The following is a 24083-nucleotide window of genomic DNA, read 5'->3' on the forward strand; positions in this document are numbered from 1 at the left end:
TTCCTTCCAATGAATATTCAGGATTGATTTCCTTTCTTATTTGGAGACATATCTGTTCAGAACTCTTGCCCATTTTTAAATTGGATTGTTTATTATCTATTGGGTAAGCGAGAAAGCTCATTCTAGGGAAAAACCCAAATGAACTTTTTGGCCAACCCAATAGTTATTGAATTTTAAGAGTTTTTGGAGGATTTTAGATACAAGTCCTTTATCAGTTATGTGTTTTGCAACTATTGTCACCCACTCTATGGCTGGTCTTCTCATTTTCTTAACAGTGTCCTTTTCAGAGCAGATATTTTTAACTTTAATAAGGTCCAATTACCAGTTTTTCTTTCATGTCTCATGTCATTGGTCATCACCAAACCCAGGGTTTGGGAAGTTTTCAGCTATTATGTCTTCAAATATGTTCTCTGCTCCATTCTCTCCTCCTCTCCTGAAACTCCTGTAATGTAAAGTTAGTACATTTAATGTTGTCTCAGAGGTCTCGTAAGTTGTCTTTTTATTTTTTTTCCTTAATTCTTTTTTTTTTCTCCCCTGTTCAGCTAGAGTGATTTCTACTACTCTGTCTTCCAGTTCACAGATCTGTTCTTCAGTATCATCCTACTGCTGATTCCTTGCAGTGTATTTTTTTCTTTCAGTTATTGTATTCTTCAACTCTGTTTGGTTCTTTATATTTTCTAATTCTTTGCTAGAAACTAATTTCTCACTGTTCATCTGTTCTTTTACCAAGTGCTTTGAGCATTTTCATGATCATTACCATGAACTCGTTATCAAGTGGGTTGCTTATCTCCACTTGGTTCTTCTTCTGGGGTTTTTATTCCTTCATTTGGGACATACTCCTCTGTTGCCTAATTCTGTGTTTTTGGTAGGTTGGTTACACTTCCTGATCTTGGACTCGTGAAACCTGATGTAGAAGATGCCCTGTGGTGTCCCGCAGCCACTCCCCTCTCATCCCCAGACTTATGTGCTCTGGAGAGCGTGCTCTAGGTGGCCGGCAGGGGCCCTTCCTTTGTGGTGGGATGGCTGCTGTGGGCACCCTGGTAGGTGTGGCTGACCTCTTCTTTGGTTTGGTTGCCAAGCTCTAAGTAGTGTGAAGGCTGCCAGCTGCTGGTGGGAGGGGCAGGTCCTGGCACGGCTGGCTGTATGGCCTGGGGTGTTCCAATCGTGATGCTGGGCTACTGGTGGACAGGGCTGGGTCATGAGCTGATTGGCCCAGAACTAGTACTGGCTCATTAGTGTGCGAAGCTGGGTCCTGAGGCTGGTGTTGGCCTGCTGGTAGGTGGGGCTGTTTCCTGACGTGGGTGGCTTTGAGGTCTGGGATGTCCTGGAGCTGATGCTGGCCTGCTGTTGCTTGGGTCCAGATCTTGTGGCTAGTAAGCCAGAATGATGCTTATCATCACAAGTGTCCACATGGTAGAATGAGCTCCTCAAAATCACCGGTGCCAGCATCTGTGTCCCCAGGGTAAGTCCCAGTTGCCTCCTGAAATCAGCAGTGAGTCTGACACAACCTCCTTTTAAATGACTGCTTCTGCCCTGGATCTCAGAGCATGTGTGATTTTGTGTGAACTCGTAAGTCTCTTATTTCTCGCAACCCTCTGGCTCTCCTGAGTGTAAGCCTAAAGCCTAATGTTTTAGAGGGCTTGTCCTCTGTTGCAGGACCTCCAGGCTCGGAAACTTGCTGTGAGGCTCAGGCTTCTCATTCCTTGGGCAGAACCTCTGCAATCGTTTACGCTGTTTATGGTTCATTCTCCCAGGGGTATGTGTCTTGACTATACCATGTCTCCACCTTTCCTGCCCATCTTGTTGTGGGTCCTTCTTTATATTAAGTTATAGAAGATTTTTTCTGCAAGTTCTCATCAGTGGTTGCTCTTTAAATAGTAATCTTGGGACTTTCTTGGTGGTCCAGTGGCTAAGACCCTGCATGTCCAGAGCAGGGAGCCTGGGTTTGATCCTTGGTCAGGGAACTAGATCCACATGCTGCAACCAAGTTTGCCCGCAACAACTAAAAGATCCTGCATGCCACAAGAGATCGAAGATAACCACATGCCACAGCTGAGACCTGGCACAGCCACAATAAATAAATAAATATTTTAAAGATACATAGAAATTTTGATGTGTCCATGGAAGGAGCTGTAGGTATTTTGTAGATATTCTTTACCAAATTGAAGAAGTTCCCCTCTAATCATAATTTGCTGAGAGTTTTTATCATGAGTGTTGGGTTTTGTCAAATGGTTTTTCTTTTGCATCAGTCAGTATGATTGTTTGATAACTCTTCTTTAGTCTGTTGATGTGGTACATTACATTGATTAATCTTCAGATGTTGAACCCACCTTGTATACCTGGATAAATCCCATTTGGTGGTTGTGTATAATTCAGTTTATGCACTATTGGGTTCAGTTTGGTAATACTTTGTTGTAGATTTTTACTTCTATGTTCATAAGCTACATTGGTCTGCAGTTTCCTTTCCTGTAATGTCTTTATGGTTTGGTGTTACAAGTCATGCTGGTCTTATAGAATGATTCAGGAAGTGTTCCCTCTGCTTCAGTTTTCTGGAGGAAACTTTGGAGAATTGGTATCATTTCTTCATGAAATGTTTGGTAAAATTCATAAGTGAAGCTATCTAGACTTGGTGACTTATTTTGTGGAAGGTTATTACTTATTAATTAAGTTTCATTAATATATGTAGGACTTTAGGTTATCTGTTTCTCCTTGTATGAATTTTGGTAGTTTGTGTTTTTTAAGAAATTGGTCCATTTCATTGAAATGATCAAGTTTGGGGGTATAGAGTTGTTCATAATATTCCTCTATTTTTAAGTGTCCATGATATCAGTAGTTATGACCCCTCTTTTATTTCTGATGTTGGTAATTTGTATTTCTCTCTTTTTAAAATTAGCCTAGTTTATCAACTTTACTTTTGTAAAGAGTTTTTGTTTTCAGTGATTTTCTTCATTTCTCTAAGTTTTCCTGTTTTTAACTTATTGATTTCTGCTCTAATGTATTTAATTTATCTTTTCTGCTGCCTACTTTGGCCTTAAATTGCTCTTTTTCTGATTTTCCAAGATGGAAGCTTAGCGTATGGATTTTTAGATCATTCTCCTTTTTTAATATATACACTAAAACTATTAAAAACCCCTCTAAGCACTGCTTTTACTACAGCCTGTAATCCTCACTTGAATTTTTAGATTTCTGCTATCAATTTCCATGATTACTTTTTTCTTCATATATTCCTTATGTATGGCTTCCTATTGCTGCTTCATAGTTGCATTGCTTTTTTTCTGAGAATGTAAGTTTCTTTGATGTTTTCTTCTTCCTATATTATCTCTTCCTCCAAGTTCCTTTTATTTCTTTTGGTGTCTGTGTGTGTTTTCATGTACTTTTGTATATGTATGGTATAACCACAATTTAAAAATGGAAATAGAAGTAATACACGTAAATGAATTAGGATGCCATACCATTGTTACTGAGAATTGTTCTGAAGTTTACCTTGTGCTAGCATAATTAATTGTTCCTTTGAAGATGATCCTTTCTTTCTGTCTCTTCTGTCTTCAGAATGCAAAGTTTCACTATAGAGTAACTGTGGATTCCTCTTTGCAGTCTGTTGAACCATGTGAGGGTTAGGGATGCTGACCTTCTCTGCTGTTAAAAATTCTTCCATAACCTACAGTCAGTCCTCCGTACCCATGGTTCTTCCATATCCATGATTCCACCAACCCTGATTGTGCAGGGTTGCAATATTTACTATTGAAAAAAATCTGCATGTAAGTGAACTATGCAGTTCAGACCCATGTGGTTCAAGGATCAACTGTATTTATGTTGCTTGGTAATGGGTTCCCTGCATCTGTTGTGTCTTTAATCAGTTCTGGAACTCCTGGCATTATCTTTACAAGCATACTTGTTCCATGCTCTCTAGTCTCCTTGTAGGGCTCCAGTCTCATTCTGTCATCCGTGTTTCTTAACTTCTTTTTCATATTTTCTTCTTCCCTATTTCTCTGGGCTTCATTTGAAGTTATTTCTTCCCATAGGTCTTCAGCTCTTTGATTCTGTATTAAGCTCTGTCTAACCTTTTTAATTCCGTCTTTATGATTTTTTTGAGCCTCGTGTCCCCAGTTTGTGGTGACTATCATCGGTGGCTCTAGTAAAGCGCTCTCATTTGTTGATTATCTTTTATCTTTCATTTCCCTCTCCTTTTCCTTACTCCAGGCCACCATTCACATGTGTTTAATAATATACATCTTTCTGTTTGTATATTATTGCAAAATTTGTATTGTGTTTTACAAAAGTAACAGTTTGTAACAGGCTGAAAGCTTAAAAACTCATTCACTATCAACTATTTGAGGAACATTGCTGGAAGTGTTCCTCCTCCTGCAGTTAGTCGTAATTGCTTTCTTAAGATGTGGTTTAACTTGTCCCTCTATGCTTGAATTTCCTGTAAACATGCAGTTAGTGCTAAAAGCTTGATTAGATTTGGAGTCAGTTACTGTTTTTGTTTTTGAAGGCGGGAATATTTTGTATGTGATTCTGTGTCTTTCACATGAAGCATATAATGTTTGGTTTTTTCACATTTATTGATGGTGAAACAGCTCAACTGGAATTCCATCACCTCCACTAGCTTTGTTCGTAGTGATGCTTTCTAAGGCCCACTTGACTTCACATTCTCAGATGTCTGGCTCTAGATTAGTGATCACATCATCATGATTATCTGGGTCGTGAAGATCTTTTTTGTACAGTTCTTCCGTGTATTCTTGCCACCTCTTAATATCTTCTGCTTCTTTTAGGTCCATACCATTTCTGTCCTTTATCGAGCCCATCTTTGCATGAAATGTTCCCTTGGTATCTCTAATTTTCTTGAAGAGATCTCTAGTCTTTCCCATTCTGTTGTTTTCCTCTATTTCTTTGCATTGATTGCTGAAGAAGGCTTTCTTATCTCTTCTTGCTATTCTTTGGAACTCTGCATTCAGATGCTTATATCTTTCCTTTTCTCCTTTGCTTTTCGCCTCCCTTTTCACAGCTGTTTGTAAGGCCTCCCCAGACAGCTATTTTGCTTTTTTGCATTTCTTTTCCATGGGGATGGTCTTGATCCCTGTCTCCTGTACAGTGTCACGAACCTCATTCCATAGTTCATCAGGCACTCCATCTATCAGATCTAGGCCCTTAAATCTATTTCTCACTTCCACTGTATAATCATAAGGGATCTGATTTAGGTCATACCTGAATGGTCTAGCGGTTTTCCCTACTTTCTTCAATTTGAGTCTGAATTTGGTAATAAGGAGTTCATGATCTGAGCCACAGTCAGCTCCCGGTCTTGTTTTTGCTGACTGTATAGAGCTTCTCCATCTTTGGCTGCAAAGAATATAATCAATCTGATTTCGGTGTTGACCATCTGGTGATGTCCATGTGTAGCGTCTTCTCTTGTGTTGTTAGAAGAGGGTGTTTGCTATGACCAGTGCATTATCTTGGCAAAACGCTATTAGTCTTTGCCCTGCTTCATTCCGTATTCCAAGGCCAAATTTGCCTGTTACTCCAGGTGTTTCTTGACTTCCTACTTTTGCATTCCAGTCCCCTATAATGAAAAGGACATCTTTTTTGGGTGTTAGTTCTAAAAGGTCTTGTACTCAATATGCCAGCAAATTTGGAAAACTCAGCAGTGGCCACAGGACTGGAAAAGGTCAGTTTTCATTCCAATTCCAAAGAAAGGCAATGCCAAAGAAGGCTCAAACTACCACACAATTGCACTCATCTCACGTGCTAGTAAAGTAATGCTCAAAATTCTCCAAGCCAGGCTTCAGCAATACGTGAACCGAGAACTTCCTGATGTTCAAGCTGGTTTTAGAAAAGGCAGAGGAACCAGAGATCAAATTGCCCACATCCGCTGGATCATGGAAAAAGCAAGAGAGTTCCAGAAAAACATCTATTTCTGGTTTATTGACTATGCCAAAGCCTTTGACTGTGTGGATCACAATAAACTGTGGAAAATTCTGAAAGAGATGGGAATACCAAACCACCTAACCTGCCTCTTGAGAAATCTGTATGCAGGTCAGGAAGCACCAGTTAGAACTGGACATGGAACAACAGACTGGTTCCAAATAGGAAAAGGAGTACATCAAGGCTGTATATTGTCACCCTGCTTATTTAACTTCTATGCAGAGTACATCATGAGAAATGCTGGACTGGAAGAAACAGAAGCTGGAATCAAGATTGCCAGGAGAAATATCAATAACCTCAGATATGCAGATGACACCGCCCTTATGGCAGAAAGTGAAGAGGATCTAAAATGCCTCTTGATGAAAGTGAAAGGGGAGAGTGAAAAAGTTGGCTTAAAGCTCAACGTTCAGAAAACGAAGATCATGGCATCCAGTCCCATCACTTCATGGGAAATAGATGGGGAAACAGTAGAAACAGTGTCAGACTTTATTTTTTGGGGCTCCAAAATCACTGCAGATGGTGACTGCAGACATGAAATAAAAAGATGCTTACTCCTTGGAAGAAAAGTTATGACCAACCTAGATAGTATATTCAAAAGCAGAGACATTACTTTGCTGACTAAGGTCCGTCTATTCAAGGCTATGGTTTTTCCAGTAGTCATGTATGGATGTGAGAGTTGGACTGTGAAGAAGGCTGAGTGCCAAAGAATTGATGCTTTTGAACTGTGGTGTTGGAGAAGACTCTTGAGAGTCTCTTGGACTGCAAGCGGATCCAACCAGTCCATTCTGAAGGAGATCAGTCCTGAGGTTTCTTTGGAAGGAATGATGCTAAAGCTGAAACTCCAGTACTTTGGCCACCTCATGGGAAGAGTCGATTCATTGGAAAAGACCCTGATGCTGGGAGGGATTGGGGGGCAGGAGGAGAAGGGGACGACCGAGGATGAGATGGCTGGATGGCATCACTGACTCGATGGACGTGAGTCTGAGTGAACTCTGGGAGATGGTGATGGACAGGGAGGCCTGGCGTGCTGCGATTCTTGGGGTCACAAAGAGTCGGACACAACTGAGCGACTGAACTGAACTGAACTGATGGTGAAATTGCTGGATTCATATATATTGGCCTGATCCCACATTATAAAGTTTCCCACCAGCCTTTCGTCCAACAATTTTAACATCCATTGATAGCCATTGCCTAGTACATTTATTGCATTAGGGACTATGAAGAGATGATTTTTAAAATGTTAATATCCTTCTGCATTTATCAACTGGAATTCTTATCTAAAGAACTCTTCCTTAGCAGCTATTTTGTTATCCTAAAGTACATTTTGTAAGTAAAGTGCGAAATAAATTCTTAGTTCTTTTCTCTTAATATATCAATTTTCAGAGTAATGAGTTACTGCCCTAGCATCCCGCTAGTGAATGGTGGTTTTTGTTTCTGTTTTTAGTATCATTATGATCTCTTGGTGTGTGTGTGTGTTTTAATCCATTTGATTTGTCGTCAGGCCTCATTTATTTGATGTTCACTTGTCCCATTGAAGCCAATGGGATCACCTTCAACTTAGCCCCTGTGTTCTTTTATATTGTCTCATTAGTCATTGATAGATTCCTTCAATATCTCTCAGGCTTATTTGGTGGATTTCCTGCCGCAAATCAAAGGTTCATCTACTTTATTCATAAAGTTAATTTTAGCTTTCTTGAACCTCTCTTGTATGCTTATCTTCTGTTTCTTTAATTTCTGCTCTTAGCTTATTTTTTTTCATTATTTCTTTCCTAGTTTAAGCATCTAAGTCTCTTCGTATCTGTTGAAGTGCCACTTTTACTGATTCTCGCAAGTTTTTACATGCAGTATATTTTATATTATTTGATACATGGTACTTATAGCTATTTTTAGTTTTGTAGTTTTCAACTATGAATGCTTTGACCCATGAGTTATCTGGATGAGTGTTTTAAATTTGACAGTAGTTTATGTATACATGTTATATTGTTAAGAGTTTGTTTTCATGTCATTTTTGTATGTATAGAGGAATTTCCCCAAATATATCACAGATTCTACAAAGCAATACTCTTAAATTTTATTTGTGTCTATTCCTTGACTATGTTTCTTGGCATGCAATACATGGAGTTAAAGGAATATAATGAATTAAAGGAACTATCATACTTTGTATTTTTTAGCCACACAAGAATTAAATTCTGAATAAGTCTACAAGTAGAATGGACAGTTATTTTAAAGCAGCAGTCAGTGACTTGGACAGACTTCTCGATGATTTCGAACAGAATCCAGGTTTGTACTATTAATGTAATTTTAAAATGTCAGTAATTAGTACTCTTAGCAAAATATGGTTTCAATTTTGGTCACATGGTTATCTTCTGTAAAACATTCACATATCCCATTATAATGAATTAGTATATTCCTTAACTGAATATAACCAATAGCCAGACATAGAAATAAGAAAACTAGAAGTTTCTTTCCAGATACAAACTTAGGTAAAAGAAAGACCTTTAAAACCAGCATATGAACCAGCTAAAAGCAACTTGAGAGTTCTTCATAAAGTTGGTATTTCATTACTATGAAAGAGAGTGTTTTCCCCATCTTAGGATGAAGACAAGGAAACTGGTGGGCAGCACAAATAAGTTAGATTGTTTTTCAGCTCTTCCTTAGTCTGGTTTTTATAGTGCAACAGAGTTATTTTAAGTAGAGTTTCTATCATATTATGACATCTACATAAATAAAGGTAAAAACTCCAAATAGTTTAAATCCAAATAAAAATAATTTCTGGAATTATTACCATTCTGCAAGAGAGTAATCTCTATCTCTGGTCTAAAAAAACAAGCTTAGAAGTTGTAGAAACCGTAACATCTTTGTAATAATTTTGATTTGGGTCTTATCACTAACATTGTATTCCTGTTTTAATTAGATGAACAAGATTATCTCCAAGATGCACAAAAGGCATATGATTCTAAGCACTATTCAGTCTCTTCAGAGCTGACTGCCTCACAAGGAACTTCATTGCTACCAAAGGATCAACAGTGCATTAATTGTGTCTCATCAGAAACAGGTTATGAGACAAATCAGATTGCCCTGAGTGAAAAAATACTTGAGGGACTAACTTCTTTACAAAATGAAAAAAATGTAACAGGGCTTGATCTCCTTTCTTCTGTGGATGGCGGCACTTCAGATGAAATCCAGCCTCTGTATATGGGACGGTGTAGTAAACCTGTCTGTGATCTGATAAGTGACATGGGTAATTTAGTTCATGTAACTAATAGTGAAGAAGATATTAAAAAATTATTGCCAGATGACTCGAAGTCTAGTGCAGATTCCTTGACGGGACTGGATTTATCTTCAGTGTCAGAAACTTTCTGTGTGTCTTCAGCAGACCATGGTAGTAATGCAGTCAGAGAGGAACAGAGTGATGTCAGCTCTGAATTACAAAACAGAGGAATCAGTGGAACTACAGAATTTGGTGTAAAAGTAGATACAGCACTTTCAGATTCATGTACTTACAATGAAAAAGAAAATTTAGAGGATAAAAAGATCTCTAATCAGTCAGAACCAGTTGTTGATTTTAACATGCCATCTGCTTTGACTCAACAAAGTTCCAAAGTGTTTGATGCCAAAGACCACCCACAGCACAAGAACCAGCCATGTGAATTGGTAAAAGCTGCTGGGTGTTTGGTAAAAGAGGAGGAAGAGGTGCCAGTTAAAGCTGCCACAGAATGTTTAAAAGAAGGAGGCAGCACAAGTGCTTTGTCTTGCAGTCTTCCAAAAAATGGAGGTTTATGCTTAAATGATTCAAACTTAAGAGATGAAAATTCCAAGTTACCTGACTTTTCCTTTGAGGAAGATAGGACTGCTGTATTTATAAAAGAATCTGCAAAAGAAGACTCAAGAAATTTAGATTTTAATGATAATAAAGATGTAATCCAAGATTCTGCTTCAGCTTTACATGTTTCAAGTGAAAATGCATATTCCTCATTGTCCTGTCTTCCAGTACCTGGGTCTTTGTGTGGATCTTTAATTGACAGTAAAGGTCATGGTGATTTTTTACCCCAGAATGAAAATAAAGACAATGCACAGAATGCAGTGACTGTACATGAAGAAATACAGAAGAAGGTTACTTCAGGTAGGGAATCTTTGAAGGAGACTGATCTTTTGAAACAGGATAAATGTAAAAACATACTTCATCAGCCATTAACTGAAAAGATGGGAGATAGAAAGGTAGATTCTAACCAGATGGTAATCAGAGTTGAATCTATGGATTACCCTGATAACAGCAGTTCTTATACAGCTGCAGAATCTCAAACAGAGCTTTCTGGTGCTAGTGCCCCAGAATCTCCTGATCATTGTGAAGGTCTCACTTTTTCAAGCAGTGATATTGATGGACAAGACTTAGATTACTTTAACATTGATGAAGGCATGAAAAGTGGCACACCAATTAGTGATGCTGAACTTGATGCCTTTCTCACTGAACAATATCTTCAGACGAGTAACATAAAATCATTTGAAGAAAATATAAGTGATGCAGAATCTCAAATGAATCAGGTAGATATGAAAGGCCTAGATGATGGAAATATTGATAATATATATTTTGATGCTGAAGCAGGAGCTACTGGGGAAAGTCCTGGTATTAATATGATTTGTGAAACAATTGATAAACAGAATACAGCTGGAAATGGTAGCCTTTCTTTAGGTGAAAAAAGTACAGTTACAGTTGAACAAGGTTTATCTAGCAGTAAGTCTGAGATTACAAATGAATTATCAGTCTCTGATAGTAACAGTCAATCTGTTCATGTTGGAGGGGCCAGGCCTAAGCAATTGTTTAGTGTTCCATCAAGAACAAGGAGTTCAAAGGAACCAAATAAACTGGATGTTCCAAATATGCCTGAGAGTAAACCCAGGACAGCAAATACCATTGTTCCAGCCACTTGTACTACAGATTCTGTGACTGATCCTCAGGTTAGCTTCGATTCTAATTACATTGATATAGAAAGTAATTTTGAAGGTGGGTCCAGTTTTGTAACTGCAAATGAAGACTCTCTTCCTGCAAACACTTGCAAAGATGGCCTTGTTTTGGGCCAGAAACAACCTACTTGGGTTCCTGATTCAGAAGCTCCGAATTGTATGAACTGCAAAGTCAAATTTACTTTTACGAAACGGAGACATCATTGCCGAGCATGTGGAAAAGTAAGCTATTAAAATGTTTGTCTTTTATTCTTTTGAGGCATTTTAAATGAAATATTATGTGACAGAATAACTGATTAATAGATGATTAAAAGATTCAGTTAATTTAAAATTGTTGTTTTTCATTTATGTGGAAATATATAAAGCCCTGCCATTTTTATAGATGAGGTTTGAATAAATATCACACAGTCATGGGTATTACATACCGGGAAATGAGGAACACTAATTTTTGTGAAATCAAACAATATGTGTCATTTTCTCCCTGACGTTGACACATCAGATGTACGGAATTCAGTTAAATTCCAGTTTATCCTTGAATACTTAATTTCAGGACTATTGTGCAAGCTAGTGTTACGCTTGATACCTGAGGTAAACACTGAGAAAAAAAGCAGATTGACTTGCACGAGGTTCAGAACACTGAAGATGACTTCATTTGTGTTCTGTCTTGTCTGTGAATTCTAAGGCTTGCCTATAGAAATGACATTGCATTTTTTCCCCAGCATTTTCAGCTTTTCTTTAGTTGCAGCAAGTAGGAGCTACTCTTTAGTTGCAGTGTGCGGGCTTCTCACTGCAGTGATTTCTCTTGCTGTGGCTCGTGGGCTCCAGGGTACTCAGGCTTCAGTAGTTGCAGCCCATGGGCTTAATAGTTGCGACTCACAGGCTCTAGAGCACAGGCTTAAGAGTTGTGGCATACGGGCTTAGTAGCTCTGCAGCATGTGGGGTCCTCCTGGATCAGGAGTGGAACCTGTGTCTCCTGCATTGGCCAGCAGATTCTTTACCACAGAGCCACCAGTGTGTGTGTGTGTGTTAGTCGCTCAGTCGTGTCCAACTCTTTGCGACCCGACGGACTATAGCCCCCCAGGCTTCTCTGTCCGTGGAATTCTCCAGGCAAGAATACTGGAGTGGACTGCCATTCCCTTCTCCAAATGTAAACCAGCTGCTGCTAAGTCGCTTCAGTTGCGTCCGACTCTGTGCGACCCCATAGACGGCAGCCTACCAGGCTCCTTTGTCCCTGGGATTCTCCAGGCAAGAACACTGGAGTGGGTTGCCATTTCCTTTTCCACCAGGGAAGCCCTCTATTTTTGTTGTTTGTTACAGTTGATTTACAATATTATGAAAGTTTCAAGTATACAACATAGTGATTCCCAATTTTTAAAGATTATACTCCATTTGTAGTTATTATAAAATACTGGCTATATTCCCTGTGCTATACAACATATCCTTGTAGTTTATTTTATACTTGTCAGTTTGTGCCTTTTAATCCTCTACCCCTCTCTTGCCCTTCCCCACTTTCCTCAGTGGTAGCCACTAGTTTGTTCTCTAAATCTGAGTCTGTTTCTCTTTTGAATAACATTCTACTTTTAAAAGTTAAAGGAAAAAGAAAAGGTAAAGGAAGGAGACTTCCCTGACAATCCAGTGGTTAAGACACTACTTCCACTGCATGGAGTTTGGGTTTGATCCCTGATTGGGATTCAAAGATCTCACATGCAATGCAGCACAGCCAAAAAGTTAAAAAAAAAAGGGTGGGGTGGGAGTTGTAAAGGATGACAGAAAGCTTTTAAAATTGTGAACTTATTAATTAAGAAAGTTTTTTTCCCTTCTAATTAGTGTAATTGATTTAAAGGAATTCTCATCAGTAATTTTAAATTTTAGAAACCTCATTTAAGTAAAACAATAAAAATAAAAAGAATCATTTTAATAATTACCTATGATTACGATGATTAGAAAAATTGTCATGTAATCAGAAAACTGGTGTTTGCCTCAAGTAGGTATAACCATGCTTGAAACAAAATCAAATTTGCTATTTTATTCTCTTCAGGTATTTTGCGGTGTCTGTTGTAATAGGAAGTGTAAATTACAGTATCTAGAGAAGGAGGCAAGAGTATGTGTAGTCTGCTATGAGACTATTAGTAAAGGTGAGTATTAACCTGACATATCTTCTTCCAGTAATTGAATATATCTTAAAAACAACTAGATTGTGACAAAGATAAACTTCTTTATTTTCTTAAGGCGAGGACCTAGTGTTGACTTATCTGGCTTAGTTGGGACATCCCAAGGCTTGGTTTCTCTTCTTTTTGTTCCACTCTCACAATTATTACTACCAGTCTGGAAAGGAAGCATTCAGTTTCTGGAATGGCAGTTCATTAACTTTTAACAGGTACCAAGTCCCTAAATGCTGCATTTCATCTGCTGTTTGTTTTTGTCACCATCATTGTCATCCTCATCATCTTAATCTAAACATTTATAGAATATCTAGCAGTAAATATTATCCAAGCTTACATATTAATAGCATAAGGCAAGATAACAGTTCCCACCTTATAGAAAATTACAACCTACAGTGGGAATGAAAGATAAGGTAGTAATATTTATAATTTTTATATAAATTCATAGGACTGTTACACTATTTGTACAGTTTCATCTTTTACATATTTCTTTCCTTTCTCAGTTTTATAATTTTGTTTGTACGTTTAGCTAGTTTACTATTATCAGCAAAAATCTTGGTGGTCTTACTTTAGCTCTCACAGTTGTGTATGTGTCTATATATGTGTATGTTTGTTTTTTTCTTCAAATACACTTTTGTTCTTTTGAGTACTTCTTGGCATTTTTAAAGATTTGTTGACAGTTTAATTCCCAGCAAATATTACTTGGGACTTTTAAGACCAGACCTGTGCACTAGCTCAGGTACTGCTTCCTGTTAGCCAGGAGAATAAATACCTGATAATAATTTGTTTTTCTCTTTTGAATGAAGATAAATTTTTTCAGCAATTCTTCAAAAAGCTCTGATGTGAGTCTGTTAGCCTGAGGTAAGCTGCTTTACTCCCTGCTGTCGACCTCTGCTCTGGAAGATAATAGAGTGTAAATCTTTTAATATTTCCATAATACCACCAGTCTTTATGAAGAATTTAAGTACTTGTATCTTTTGCTTATGCCATTTCAGTAGCCTTTAAGACTACTGCTGGTAAAAAAAAAAAAAAGACTACTGCTGGTGCTGTTAGCCAAGCAATCTACTAGAATTAAGAAATCTTAGAGCAAGCTCCAACATGATTATCTCTCCCCGGTTAAAAATAAAGCAGCCATGAAGATTTGAAACATTCTTTGAGTTGACAAGTCAGATATTTAGGTGAACATTAGAACATACTCTGACTCTAAGGATCCAGGAGAGAAGATACAGTCATTAAAGAAACCAGCTAGGAAACTGAGATCAAGCATTGGTCTATTAAAGAAAATATTTTGAATGGATTTGTTTATTTAGATATCTGTTTTATTTATTCTGTTTTGATATAACATGTAATTTCATTTGTAGCTCTGTTTATCATTAATTTATACACCACAAGAAAACATAAATAAATTACTTTAACACCAACGTTAGGGTTGAAAATAGTAGACATGATCATTTAAAATAATGTTACTAATAGGAGATAAATGACTCAAGGTCTCTTTTAAGACAAATTCCAGGAAGAAGAAAAGATAGTTTTGTTATAGACTAGATAATGAGGAAGTGCTAAAACTGTAAGTTTTAAAGAAGCATGCGTGTGAGTGCCATTACATAAACTTAGGGCAGGTTGGAAATTACTTTGAAACTCTGGTATTATGTTTGGATTTTTTTGGTTAGTGGAAGTCATTGCATGAGGGTGCTAATTCAGTGGCGCTTGAAGAGGTTATTGCAGCAGTGGCAGCATTTGTAGCAGATCAGTTTGGAGAAATGCTTACGGGAGAGCTGCCAGTGCTCTTCCATGTTGTTGGGATGAAAAATCATTCAGCAGTGTTCAGGCACTGTTCTGTGCTTTAGAGATGCAGGTGAAAACAAAACACATTTGCTGTTCTTATGGAACTTTTTGATCTCATAGAGCTTATGAATGTGGGGAGTGATGGATAGGATAGCAAAGAGAATATCAGATGGTGATAATATTCTAAATAAAAATAAAAGAGTGTAAGAGGGATAGATGGTAACAGATTTAGGGGCAAGAGGTGGTTATTTTAAAAGGTGGTAAGAATAAGGGTTTATGATACTATGATATGTTAAGCAGAGACTTGAAGGAGATAAGAGAATAAAGCTATATGGAAAAATATGCCAGGCAGAGAGAACAGTAACAGCAAAGACCCTAACCTAGAAGAGTGCTTGCTTCACTGTTGAAGAACAAGGAGGCCTCACTGGCTGTATCATGATGAGTAAGTAGGATATTAGTGAGAAATGATATCAGCTAACTAGGAAAGCAGAGGCAGGATTAATAGAAATGTAGACTAAGACAGGGTCTTGTGGGCCACGGGAACAACTTAAAATTTTCATTTTAGTAGGGAAGCCATTAAAGGATTTTAAGCAGAAGAATAATATGATACGATTTATGTCTTAAAAGAATCACTAGGAACTGTACTGGAAATTGACTCTAAGGGTACAAGGGCAAAAACAGATGGTCATATTAAGTAACAATGATTTTCTTCAGTAGATACCAAACATAAGCCAAAATTATATTGAATTAACTAATTGGTATCTTATACGGAAGTAGAATGCTGCCAACTAAAATAAGGAAGTAAGAATATTATCTTTCCCACGTGCCACTTACTGTTTAGCCATTTGATTTCTTTCTCCTTACAACTTGAAAAACAGAATATTTATCTTAACTTACTTTGAAGTTTAAAAACATCTGAGATGAATTTTTTTCCCTTTATAGCTCAGGCATTTGAAAGGATGATGAGTCCAACTGGTTCTAATCTTAAATCTAATCATTCTGATGAGTGTGCCACCGTCCAGCCTCTTCAGGAGACTCAAAGATCAAGTATACCTTCACCTACAACTTTACCAATCTCAGCACTTAAACAACCATGTGTTGAAGGTAACTAGAAGAAAATTCTGTGTCTAATATTAAAGATAAATTATTAAAATAGAAGTTTTCTAGTATTCAGGAATCTAGTGAGAATAGAGAACCTAGACTATCTGCCAGAAGGAGCTTAATACAGGGAACTGGTTAGAAGGGTATGTATGTTAGAAGGGTAGAAGAACAAAAAGGGCATGCTCAAGTGACGCTCAAGGGTGGAAAAAAAGCTATGACAAACCTAGACAACGTATTAAAAAGCAGAGACGGTACTTTGCCAGCAAAGATCCATCTAGTCAAAGCTGTGGTTTTTCCAGTAGTCATGTATGGATGTGAGAGTTGGACTATAAAGAAAGCTGAGCACTGAAGAACTGATGCTTTTGAATTGTGGTGTTGGAGAAGACTCTTGAAAGTCCCTTGGACTGCAAGCAGATCAAACCAGTCAATCCTAAAGGAAATCAGTCCTGAATATTCATTGGAAGGACTGATGCTGAAGCTGAAACTCCAATACTTTGTCCACCTGATGCAAAGAGCCAACTCATTGGAAAAGACCCTGATACTGGGAGGGATTGAAGGCGGGAGGAGAAAGGGACGACAGAAGATGAGATGGTTGGATGGCATCACCGACTCAATGGACATGAGTTTGGGCAAACTCACGGAGATGGTGAGGAACAGGGAGGCCTGGTGTGCTGCAGTCCATGGGGTCTCAGAGAGTCAGACACAACTGAGTGACTGAACAAGTGACTCAGAGATTAGTAAGTGCAGGATGCAGCTGCTATCCCTAGGGTTGGGAGAATGAAAGGGGAGAGTCTGTGTTACTAGAACTCAGTACAGGAATACCAGGAGATGCTTGGTTCTCAGACTTGGTGTTCATGGATTAGGGTACCACATCATGTGGCTGCTGCTGTTGCTTCTAGAGGAACACCAAGTGGCAAATGCTGGGGCCATTGAGGAGCCTCAGGATTGATGTTAAGATGACTGAAGGAGCGTTCCCAGCTTGACTGATTGATTGATGTAAGGAGTACTGAAACTCACGGGACATGTTAGGTATATCTGGTGGTGGTGCTGCTGCAGAGATCCTGGCAGAAACTAGAAACAGAAAGAATTCCCTTCTCTTCCCACCTTTCAGTCTTCAACCAGTGCCTGTCATTAGTACCTGTGACCAGAACCAACTAGCAAGGGGGTCTGGGAATTGCACTTTGCAGATGTCCAAAGAGTATCAAAGAGCACCATATAGAAGGGTGGGCTTGGATTTGAAAGACAGTGGGTAAATAATCGGCATGTCTCCCTTTCCTTAAAAGTCTATTTTTAAATGTGTATTTCACCACGATAAAAAATGTTTCTTATATCTTCTAAAAAACTTAAAGATTTAAAAACTTTTGGGTGCTCTGTTCTATTTTACAACCTATTGTAATTTAGGATCTTGAGTAAAACCTGTATAGACTTTTATTTAATTTTCAAATTGAAGTATAGTTGATTTACAATGTTGTGTTAGTTTCAGGTGTATGGTACAGTGATTCAGTTATATATGTATATATATTCTTTTTCAGATTCTTTCCCCTTCAGTTCAGTTCAGTTCAGTTCAGTCGCTCAGTCGTGTCCGACTCTTTGCGACCCCATGAATCGCAGCACACCAGGCCTCCCTGTCCATCACCAACTCCCGGAGTTCACTCAGATTCACGTCCATCGAGTCAGTGATGCCATCCAGCCATCTCATCCTCGGTCGTCCCCTTCTCCTCCTGCCCCCAATCCCTCCCAGCATCAGGGTCTTTTCCAATGAGTCAACTCTTCCCATGAGGTGGCCAAAGTACTGGAGTGTCAGCTTTAGCATCATTCCTTCCAAAGAAATCCCAGGGTTGATCTCCTTCAGAATGGACTGGTTGGATCTCCTTGCAGTCCAAGGGACTCTCAAGAGTCTTCTCCAACACCACAGTTCAAAAGCATCAATTCTTCGGCGCTCAGCTTTCTTCACAGTCCAGTTCTCACATCCATACATGACTGATGGAAAAACCATAGCCTTGACTAGACAGACCTTAGTCGGCAAATTAATGTCTCTGCTTTTGAATTTGCTATCTAGGTTGGTCATAACTTTTCTTCCAAGGAGTAAGTGTCTTTTAATTTCATGACTGCAGTCACCATCTGCAGTGATTTTGGAGCCCAAAAAAATAAAGTCTGACACTGTTTCCACTGTTTCCCCATCTGTTTCCCAATATTGAGTGTAGTTCTCTGTGCTATTCAGTACTGTGTATGGTTTTTAACATAAACTATTAGTCTGTAACATGCTAGAAGATAACTGATTGTCAGACAAATTCAAGTATTTCTGTCAACTATTTTGAGTTTCACTTCTCTCTCACTTAACAGCTATTTTCTATTTATCGTTGTAACTTACATAATGAGGTTCAGCATGTATGGTTATGTATTCTAACTCTAAAAATGATGAGTCTGCTTTTTAAAATATTTATACATTTTCCTATATTGACTTTAAAGTTATTATATTATGAAGCATTGCAAATACAAGAAAGATGCCTTTTAAAATATATCCACCCATGTTGCAGAAAGTATATATGAGTCCAGTTTTTTCAGTGTTATTTGTATTATGCTATGGAAAGTTGGTCCTTTTGATGATTGTATGTTCTAAAATCTGGTAGGAATTTTCATAACCTTCCTCCGTAGATGCTTTTTAACAAAAGAGAACAGATATTTATGCTGACATCTAGTTATTTCCTCCAAATCTGAGAGGAAAATACTAATTACTATTAAGAAATATAAATTAATTATATTAAAAAATGTAAATATCCAACATTATAAGAACAAAACATGTGCTTCTGTTAGAAGTAGAAATTGACCTCCAATACACAAGTGATCCCATTTCTTTTTTTTTAGATTTTTTATGCTTCTTTCTTCTGTTCTTCATACTTTTTTTCCTTTGCTTATCTACCATGCTCTGATCTGTTCCATTGTCCCTCCCTGTGCCTTAGTCCCTAAATTTTATTTGGTCTCCATACTCACAAAGTTAGCCTTAATGATACAGGCTTTAAATCTGCATTCAATGTCCTTAAGGTATAATGTGTCCTGTCTATTCTTTTTCTGACTTCAGGATTCCTAGGGCCAGCCCTGCCTTTGTAGCAATTAGGAAAAAAAGTATTCCAGGTAGATGAATCACAAAAAGCCATTTCTGTAGGCCTTGAAACCCTGAAATGCAGGGCTTGCCAAAAGTTATAAAAAGCTTTTGAAAACTTTTCCTGACCTATTTAATATTAAATCATTGCAATATCAAATTAAGATGCTGTACTTTTTTAAACTGATTCTAGGATTATGCTCCAAAGAACAGAAGAGAGTATGGTTTGCAGATGGTATATTGCCCAATGGTGAAGTTGCAGATACAACAAAATTATCATCTGGAAGTAAAAGATGTTCTGAAGACTTCAGTCCTCTCTTACCTGATATGCCGTTGGTAAGAAATCTAAAGAATGATTTGATAATTTAGTAAAATTTTATTTTATAGGTAATTCCTTGCATGATTATTAGAGTCATTTAGTTGCTAAGTCATATCTGACTCTTTGGTGACCCCACAGACTATCGCCTGCCAGGCTCCTCCGTCCATGGGATTTCCCAGGCAAGAATACTGGAGTGGGTTGCCATTTCCTTCTCCAGGGGATGTGCCTGACCCAGGGGTTGAACCTGTACCTTCTGCGTTGGTAGGTGGATATTTTACCACTGAGGCAACAGGGAAGCCCCTGATTTACTAGAGTACTTTTTAAAAAATTCTTTGAGCTTTATTAAATGAGAAACATATGATGTAGTGAATATATTTTAGATTTTATTTTTTAATGTCAGTTTAAGGCAGTGATTCTTAAATTTTTTTTTTTTTTAATCTCAGGACCCCTTTATGCTCTTAAAAATTATTGAGAACTCAAAAGAACTGTAGATTATGTGGGTTATGTTTATTGATAATTACTGAATTAAAACTGACAAAAATTTTCAATTAAACAACTCATTAATAGAAATAATATTTTTATGAAAAGTTTTCAAAATAAAAGTTTAGTGAGAGGAATAACATTGTTTTATATTTTGTGTGAATTTCTTTAACATCTGGCTTAATAGAAGATAGATTCTTACATCTACTTCTAAATTCAGTCTGTTGTGATATGTTGTTTTAGTTAAATTAAATGAAGAAAATCGTGGGACCTCACTGACTTCCTGAAAGGGTGTTGAGATCCCTGGACCACATTTTGAGAACCACTAGTATGGGGAAATAGAACTGAGATTTAGTAAGACAATTTAGACTAATTTGTTTAATGATTTTCAAACATTCAGTGAAGTATCTGATGGTAGTATATATGTTTATATTTATACAGAAGTACTAGGTGTTAAATAGAAGACATAGAATCCAAACCCACTAAGAACTCTTAATTGTAAAATAGTAACATACTTACAAAAGCAATTATGAACATATGAAGTAGAAATCTTGTTTATTCATTAAACAGAGATTTATTGAGCATCTCCTCTGAGCTGGTTACCTGGTTTATCCAGGGTGCATACATTAGACAAGATGCACATGTATCCTCTCTTCAAGTTCCCACACCATATAAACTTAACGTCGTTTGTCAGTATGAGTTCAGGAGCTAGGTTTTACAAGGAGCCGTAATTACCAAAAGTATGTTCCTTAGCTAGCACCTACCCTCAATCAATATTTTAACAAAATGGAATTTTTACAGAGGCTAGTATTACTTGAGTTCTTAAACAGTTCTCTATTGACTCAGGTTTGGCCAGTCTTTAAAAAAAAGGGGGAGGGGGGCTTAATTGAAGCAGATTTGATGTATGGTTTATTCCAGATAGCAACTGTTGTGGAGAAAATCTACCATTTTGCTTCCTAACCACTCCCCTCTCTGCCTTCTCCCCTTTTCCTCTCCCTTGCCACCTCCCAGCCAGGCTTTTTTGTCTATTAGAAGGAAGAGTGCCTTGGGTTGAATTAATAAACATCCTGACTTTGTGGTATGGAATAGGATCCTGAAGTTCTCCTTGCCTCCTTTTTCCAGACTATAAAATTAAAGTCATACTTACCTGAGCATATAGTAAAGCTAAACCTGTGTACTTGAATTTAGAAGCAAGATGGTACTGTTTCTTGGGAAATTTGGCTTCTAAAGAATTTCTGAGCCCATTTTGATTTTATTTATTCTTTTTCAAAAGATATCTTTGACTGTCTACAATCAATATTTCACATTTGAGCAGAGACCCTGAACTGATTTGGGCTTTTTCCTCCATATTTCACAGATGGTAAACACAGTGGATCATGCCCATTCTACTCCAGTGGAAAACCCAAACAGTGAGACAGAAGATACAATAAATGAGATAATTCGAAGTCCTACTTCTCAGGTTCCACCTGTGGAAAAACTGCCCACAAACACAGGAACTGAGGGGTTCCCTACATCTGCTTCTTTTACACTAGATGATGATGTTTTTGCAGAAACTGAGGAACCATCAGGTCCCACTGATGTCTTGGTTAACAGCAGTTTACCTGTTGCTTGTAGTTCAGATTATAGGCTATTATGTAGTATTGGTGATAATGTTTGCAGTAAGGTTAGTCTTCTACCTGATGATGAGGACAGCTTGCCCCCTCTTCTGGTTACATCTGGAGACAAGGGGTCAGGTAGGAGAGCAGTTATTTACATTTAAAAAGGAGTTTTATTGTTGTTGTTTTTAAAGAAGAATATATCGATGAATTTTGTGTCTGATATATGAAATGTATTTTTTTAAACTTACTGTGGTTGAAATATGTATGATGGCATGGAACACTTAGTTTGCAAAAAGTCGTACTGTATAAAAACAATTCTAAAAATATCTGACCTCTTGAGTTGATTTGAATGTGATTCACGTATCTGAGTCCCTAATTTAAAGTCCGGTACAACAGAGAAATTCATAGCCTTTAAGTCTTGTATTAGTTTTGATTCCATATCATTTTTTGTTTTAAAGATGCATAGTGCCTAAAGAAAAGAATGTTGGTTTGGATGACAGAAATTTTAGTTCCTCATCTGCTACATAATATACCTATGACTTGAAGCATAATTTAATCTTTTGGGCCTCAGCTTCCTTTGTAAAAGAAGATAATTTAGGTGGTCTTTTAGGACCTTTCTAAGCGGGAGATTCTGTGGCTATCTCCCACCTTGGAATAGTTCCCTAAGAATACATCTGTGTAACTCCAGGCATTATGCTACATCCCACATGAAATGATTACGTTCTGTGCCTGATAGTGTAGGAGAATGAAGTCTAGGATCTCTATTCTGTAAGAAGGAGCTATTTTCATGATCCTAGTGATAGTGGCAAAAAAATACCGTAAGCCGTGTTCTTTGCATGCCATTGGTATATTTTCCTGTTGATTGTCAAGTTTTTTCTTAGCCACTTATCGCTGACCTAAGGCATGTCACAGCAAGCAGTATATACAGTTTGGGTCTAGACTACTGTTATAGTTGCAAGTTACAGAATTTATCATTGGAGTGGCTGGCAGATTGGAATCCACTTTAGAAAACTGTCTTAAAAGCTTAAAGGTGCTGAAATTACATCACTATGCTGTTTAATCAACATATTTGTGCATAGACTATATATATAATTGATCAGAATTTATATGTATTCTGATATTAATATATTCACATAAATTGAAAAGTAAAAATTAGTAGTATATAACAGTTGTCTGGTTGTTGATTGATTTCATGAGATGCGTTTTTGCTTTTTAACTGGGATCAAGTCATTGGTGGATTTATAAATGTGGCTTTTTTGTGATAGGCATATTTAACAGGAGACATATGTATTCGAATTAATATGTTATTTTCATGTTTTAGTGCCTGTAGTAGAAGAACACCCATCTCATGAACAGATCATTTTGCTTCTTGAAGGCGAAGGTTCTTGTCCTGTTACATTTGTCTTAAATGCTAATCTACTTGTGAATGTCAAGTTAGCATTTTGTAAGTAACGATTTATTTTTCTTTGCCTAATTGGTAAGCAGGATTTCTGAATAATTAATTTGTCAGGTTAAATTTTGATTGACAACTGTAAAAAATAAGCAGTATTGGATATTGATTTTTTAGTCAAATATTACATAAATAAATTTTTCAGTTTTACATGCAGTGATTTTTAAAGTAATAGTTTAAAGATTTTTACTCAGTTCAGTCGCTCGGTCATGTCTGACTCTTTGTGACCCTATGGAGTGCAGCACCCCAGGCCTCCCTGTCCATCACCAACTCCTAGAGCCTACTCAAACTCATGTCCATTGAGTCGGTGATGCCATCCAACCATCTCATCCTCTGTCATCCCCTTCTCCTCCCACCATCAGTCTTTCCCAGCATTAGGGTCTTTTCAAAAGAATAAATTCTTCACATTAGGTAGCCAAAGTATTGGAATTTCAACTTCAGCATCAGTTCTTCCAATGAATATTCAGGACTGATTTCCTTTAGGATGGACTGGTTGGACTTCCTTGCTGTCCAAGGGACTCTCAAGAGTCTTCTCCAACACCACAGTTCAAAAGCATCAATTCTTCGGTGCTCAACTTTCTTTATACTCCAGCTCTTACATCCATACATGACTACTGGAAAAATCGTAGCTTTGGCTAGACGGACATTTGTCAGAAAAGTAATGTCTCTGCTTTTTAATATGCCGTCTAGGTTGGTCATAACTTTTCTTCCAAGGAGCAAGCATCTTTTAATTTCATGGCTGCAATCACCATCTGCAGTGATTTTGGAGCCCAAAAACATAAAGTCTGTCACTGTTGCTATTGTTTTCCCATCTATTTGCCGTGAAGTGATAGGATGAGATGCCATGATCTTAGTTTTCTGAATGTTGAGTTTTAAGCCAACTTTTTCACTCTCCTCTTTCACTTCATGAAGAGGCTCTTTAGTTCTTCACTTTCTGCTATAAGGGTTGTGTCATCTGCGTATCTGAGGTTATTGATATTTCTCCCGGCAATCTTGATTCCAGCTTGTGCTTCTTCCAGCCCAGCATTTTGCATGATGTACTCTGCATATAAGTTAAATAAGCAGGGTGACAATATACAGCCTTGACATACTCCTTTTCCTATTTGGAACCAGTCTATTGTTCCATGTCCAGTTCTAACTGTTGCTTCTTGACCTGTATGCAGATTTCCCAGAAGGCAGGTCAGGTGGTCTGGTATTCCTATCT

At 37.7% G+C, this 24083-nt stretch overlaps 1 protein-coding gene across 1 annotated transcript in view; it reads left to right on the forward strand.

The window, feature by feature from the left end:
- The first annotated feature begins 8109 nt into the window (after window positions 1-8109).
- ZFYVE16 (zinc finger FYVE-type containing 16) overlaps window positions 8110-24083 on the forward strand; it is a 43204-nt gene continuing 27230 nt past the window's right edge. The window contains exons 1-7 of the mRNA XM_052643698.1: window positions 8110-8202; window positions 8837-11106; window positions 12923-13019; window positions 15774-15935; window positions 19226-19368; window positions 21189-21564; window positions 22751-22873. Coding sequence (XP_052499658.1) covers window positions 8133-8202; window positions 8837-11106; window positions 12923-13019; window positions 15774-15935; window positions 19226-19368; window positions 21189-21564; window positions 22751-22873 — 3241 coding nt within the window. The 5' untranslated portion in view covers window positions 8110-8132. The remainder of the gene's footprint in view (window positions 8203-8836; window positions 11107-12922; window positions 13020-15773; window positions 15936-19225; window positions 19369-21188; window positions 21565-22750; window positions 22874-24083) is intronic.

Source organism: Budorcas taxicolor, chromosome 7, assembly GCF_023091745.1.
Source record: "Budorcas taxicolor isolate Tak-1 chromosome 7, Takin1.1, whole genome shotgun sequence".
NCBI classification, from domain to species: Eukaryota; Metazoa; Chordata; class Mammalia; order Artiodactyla; family Bovidae; genus Budorcas; species Budorcas taxicolor.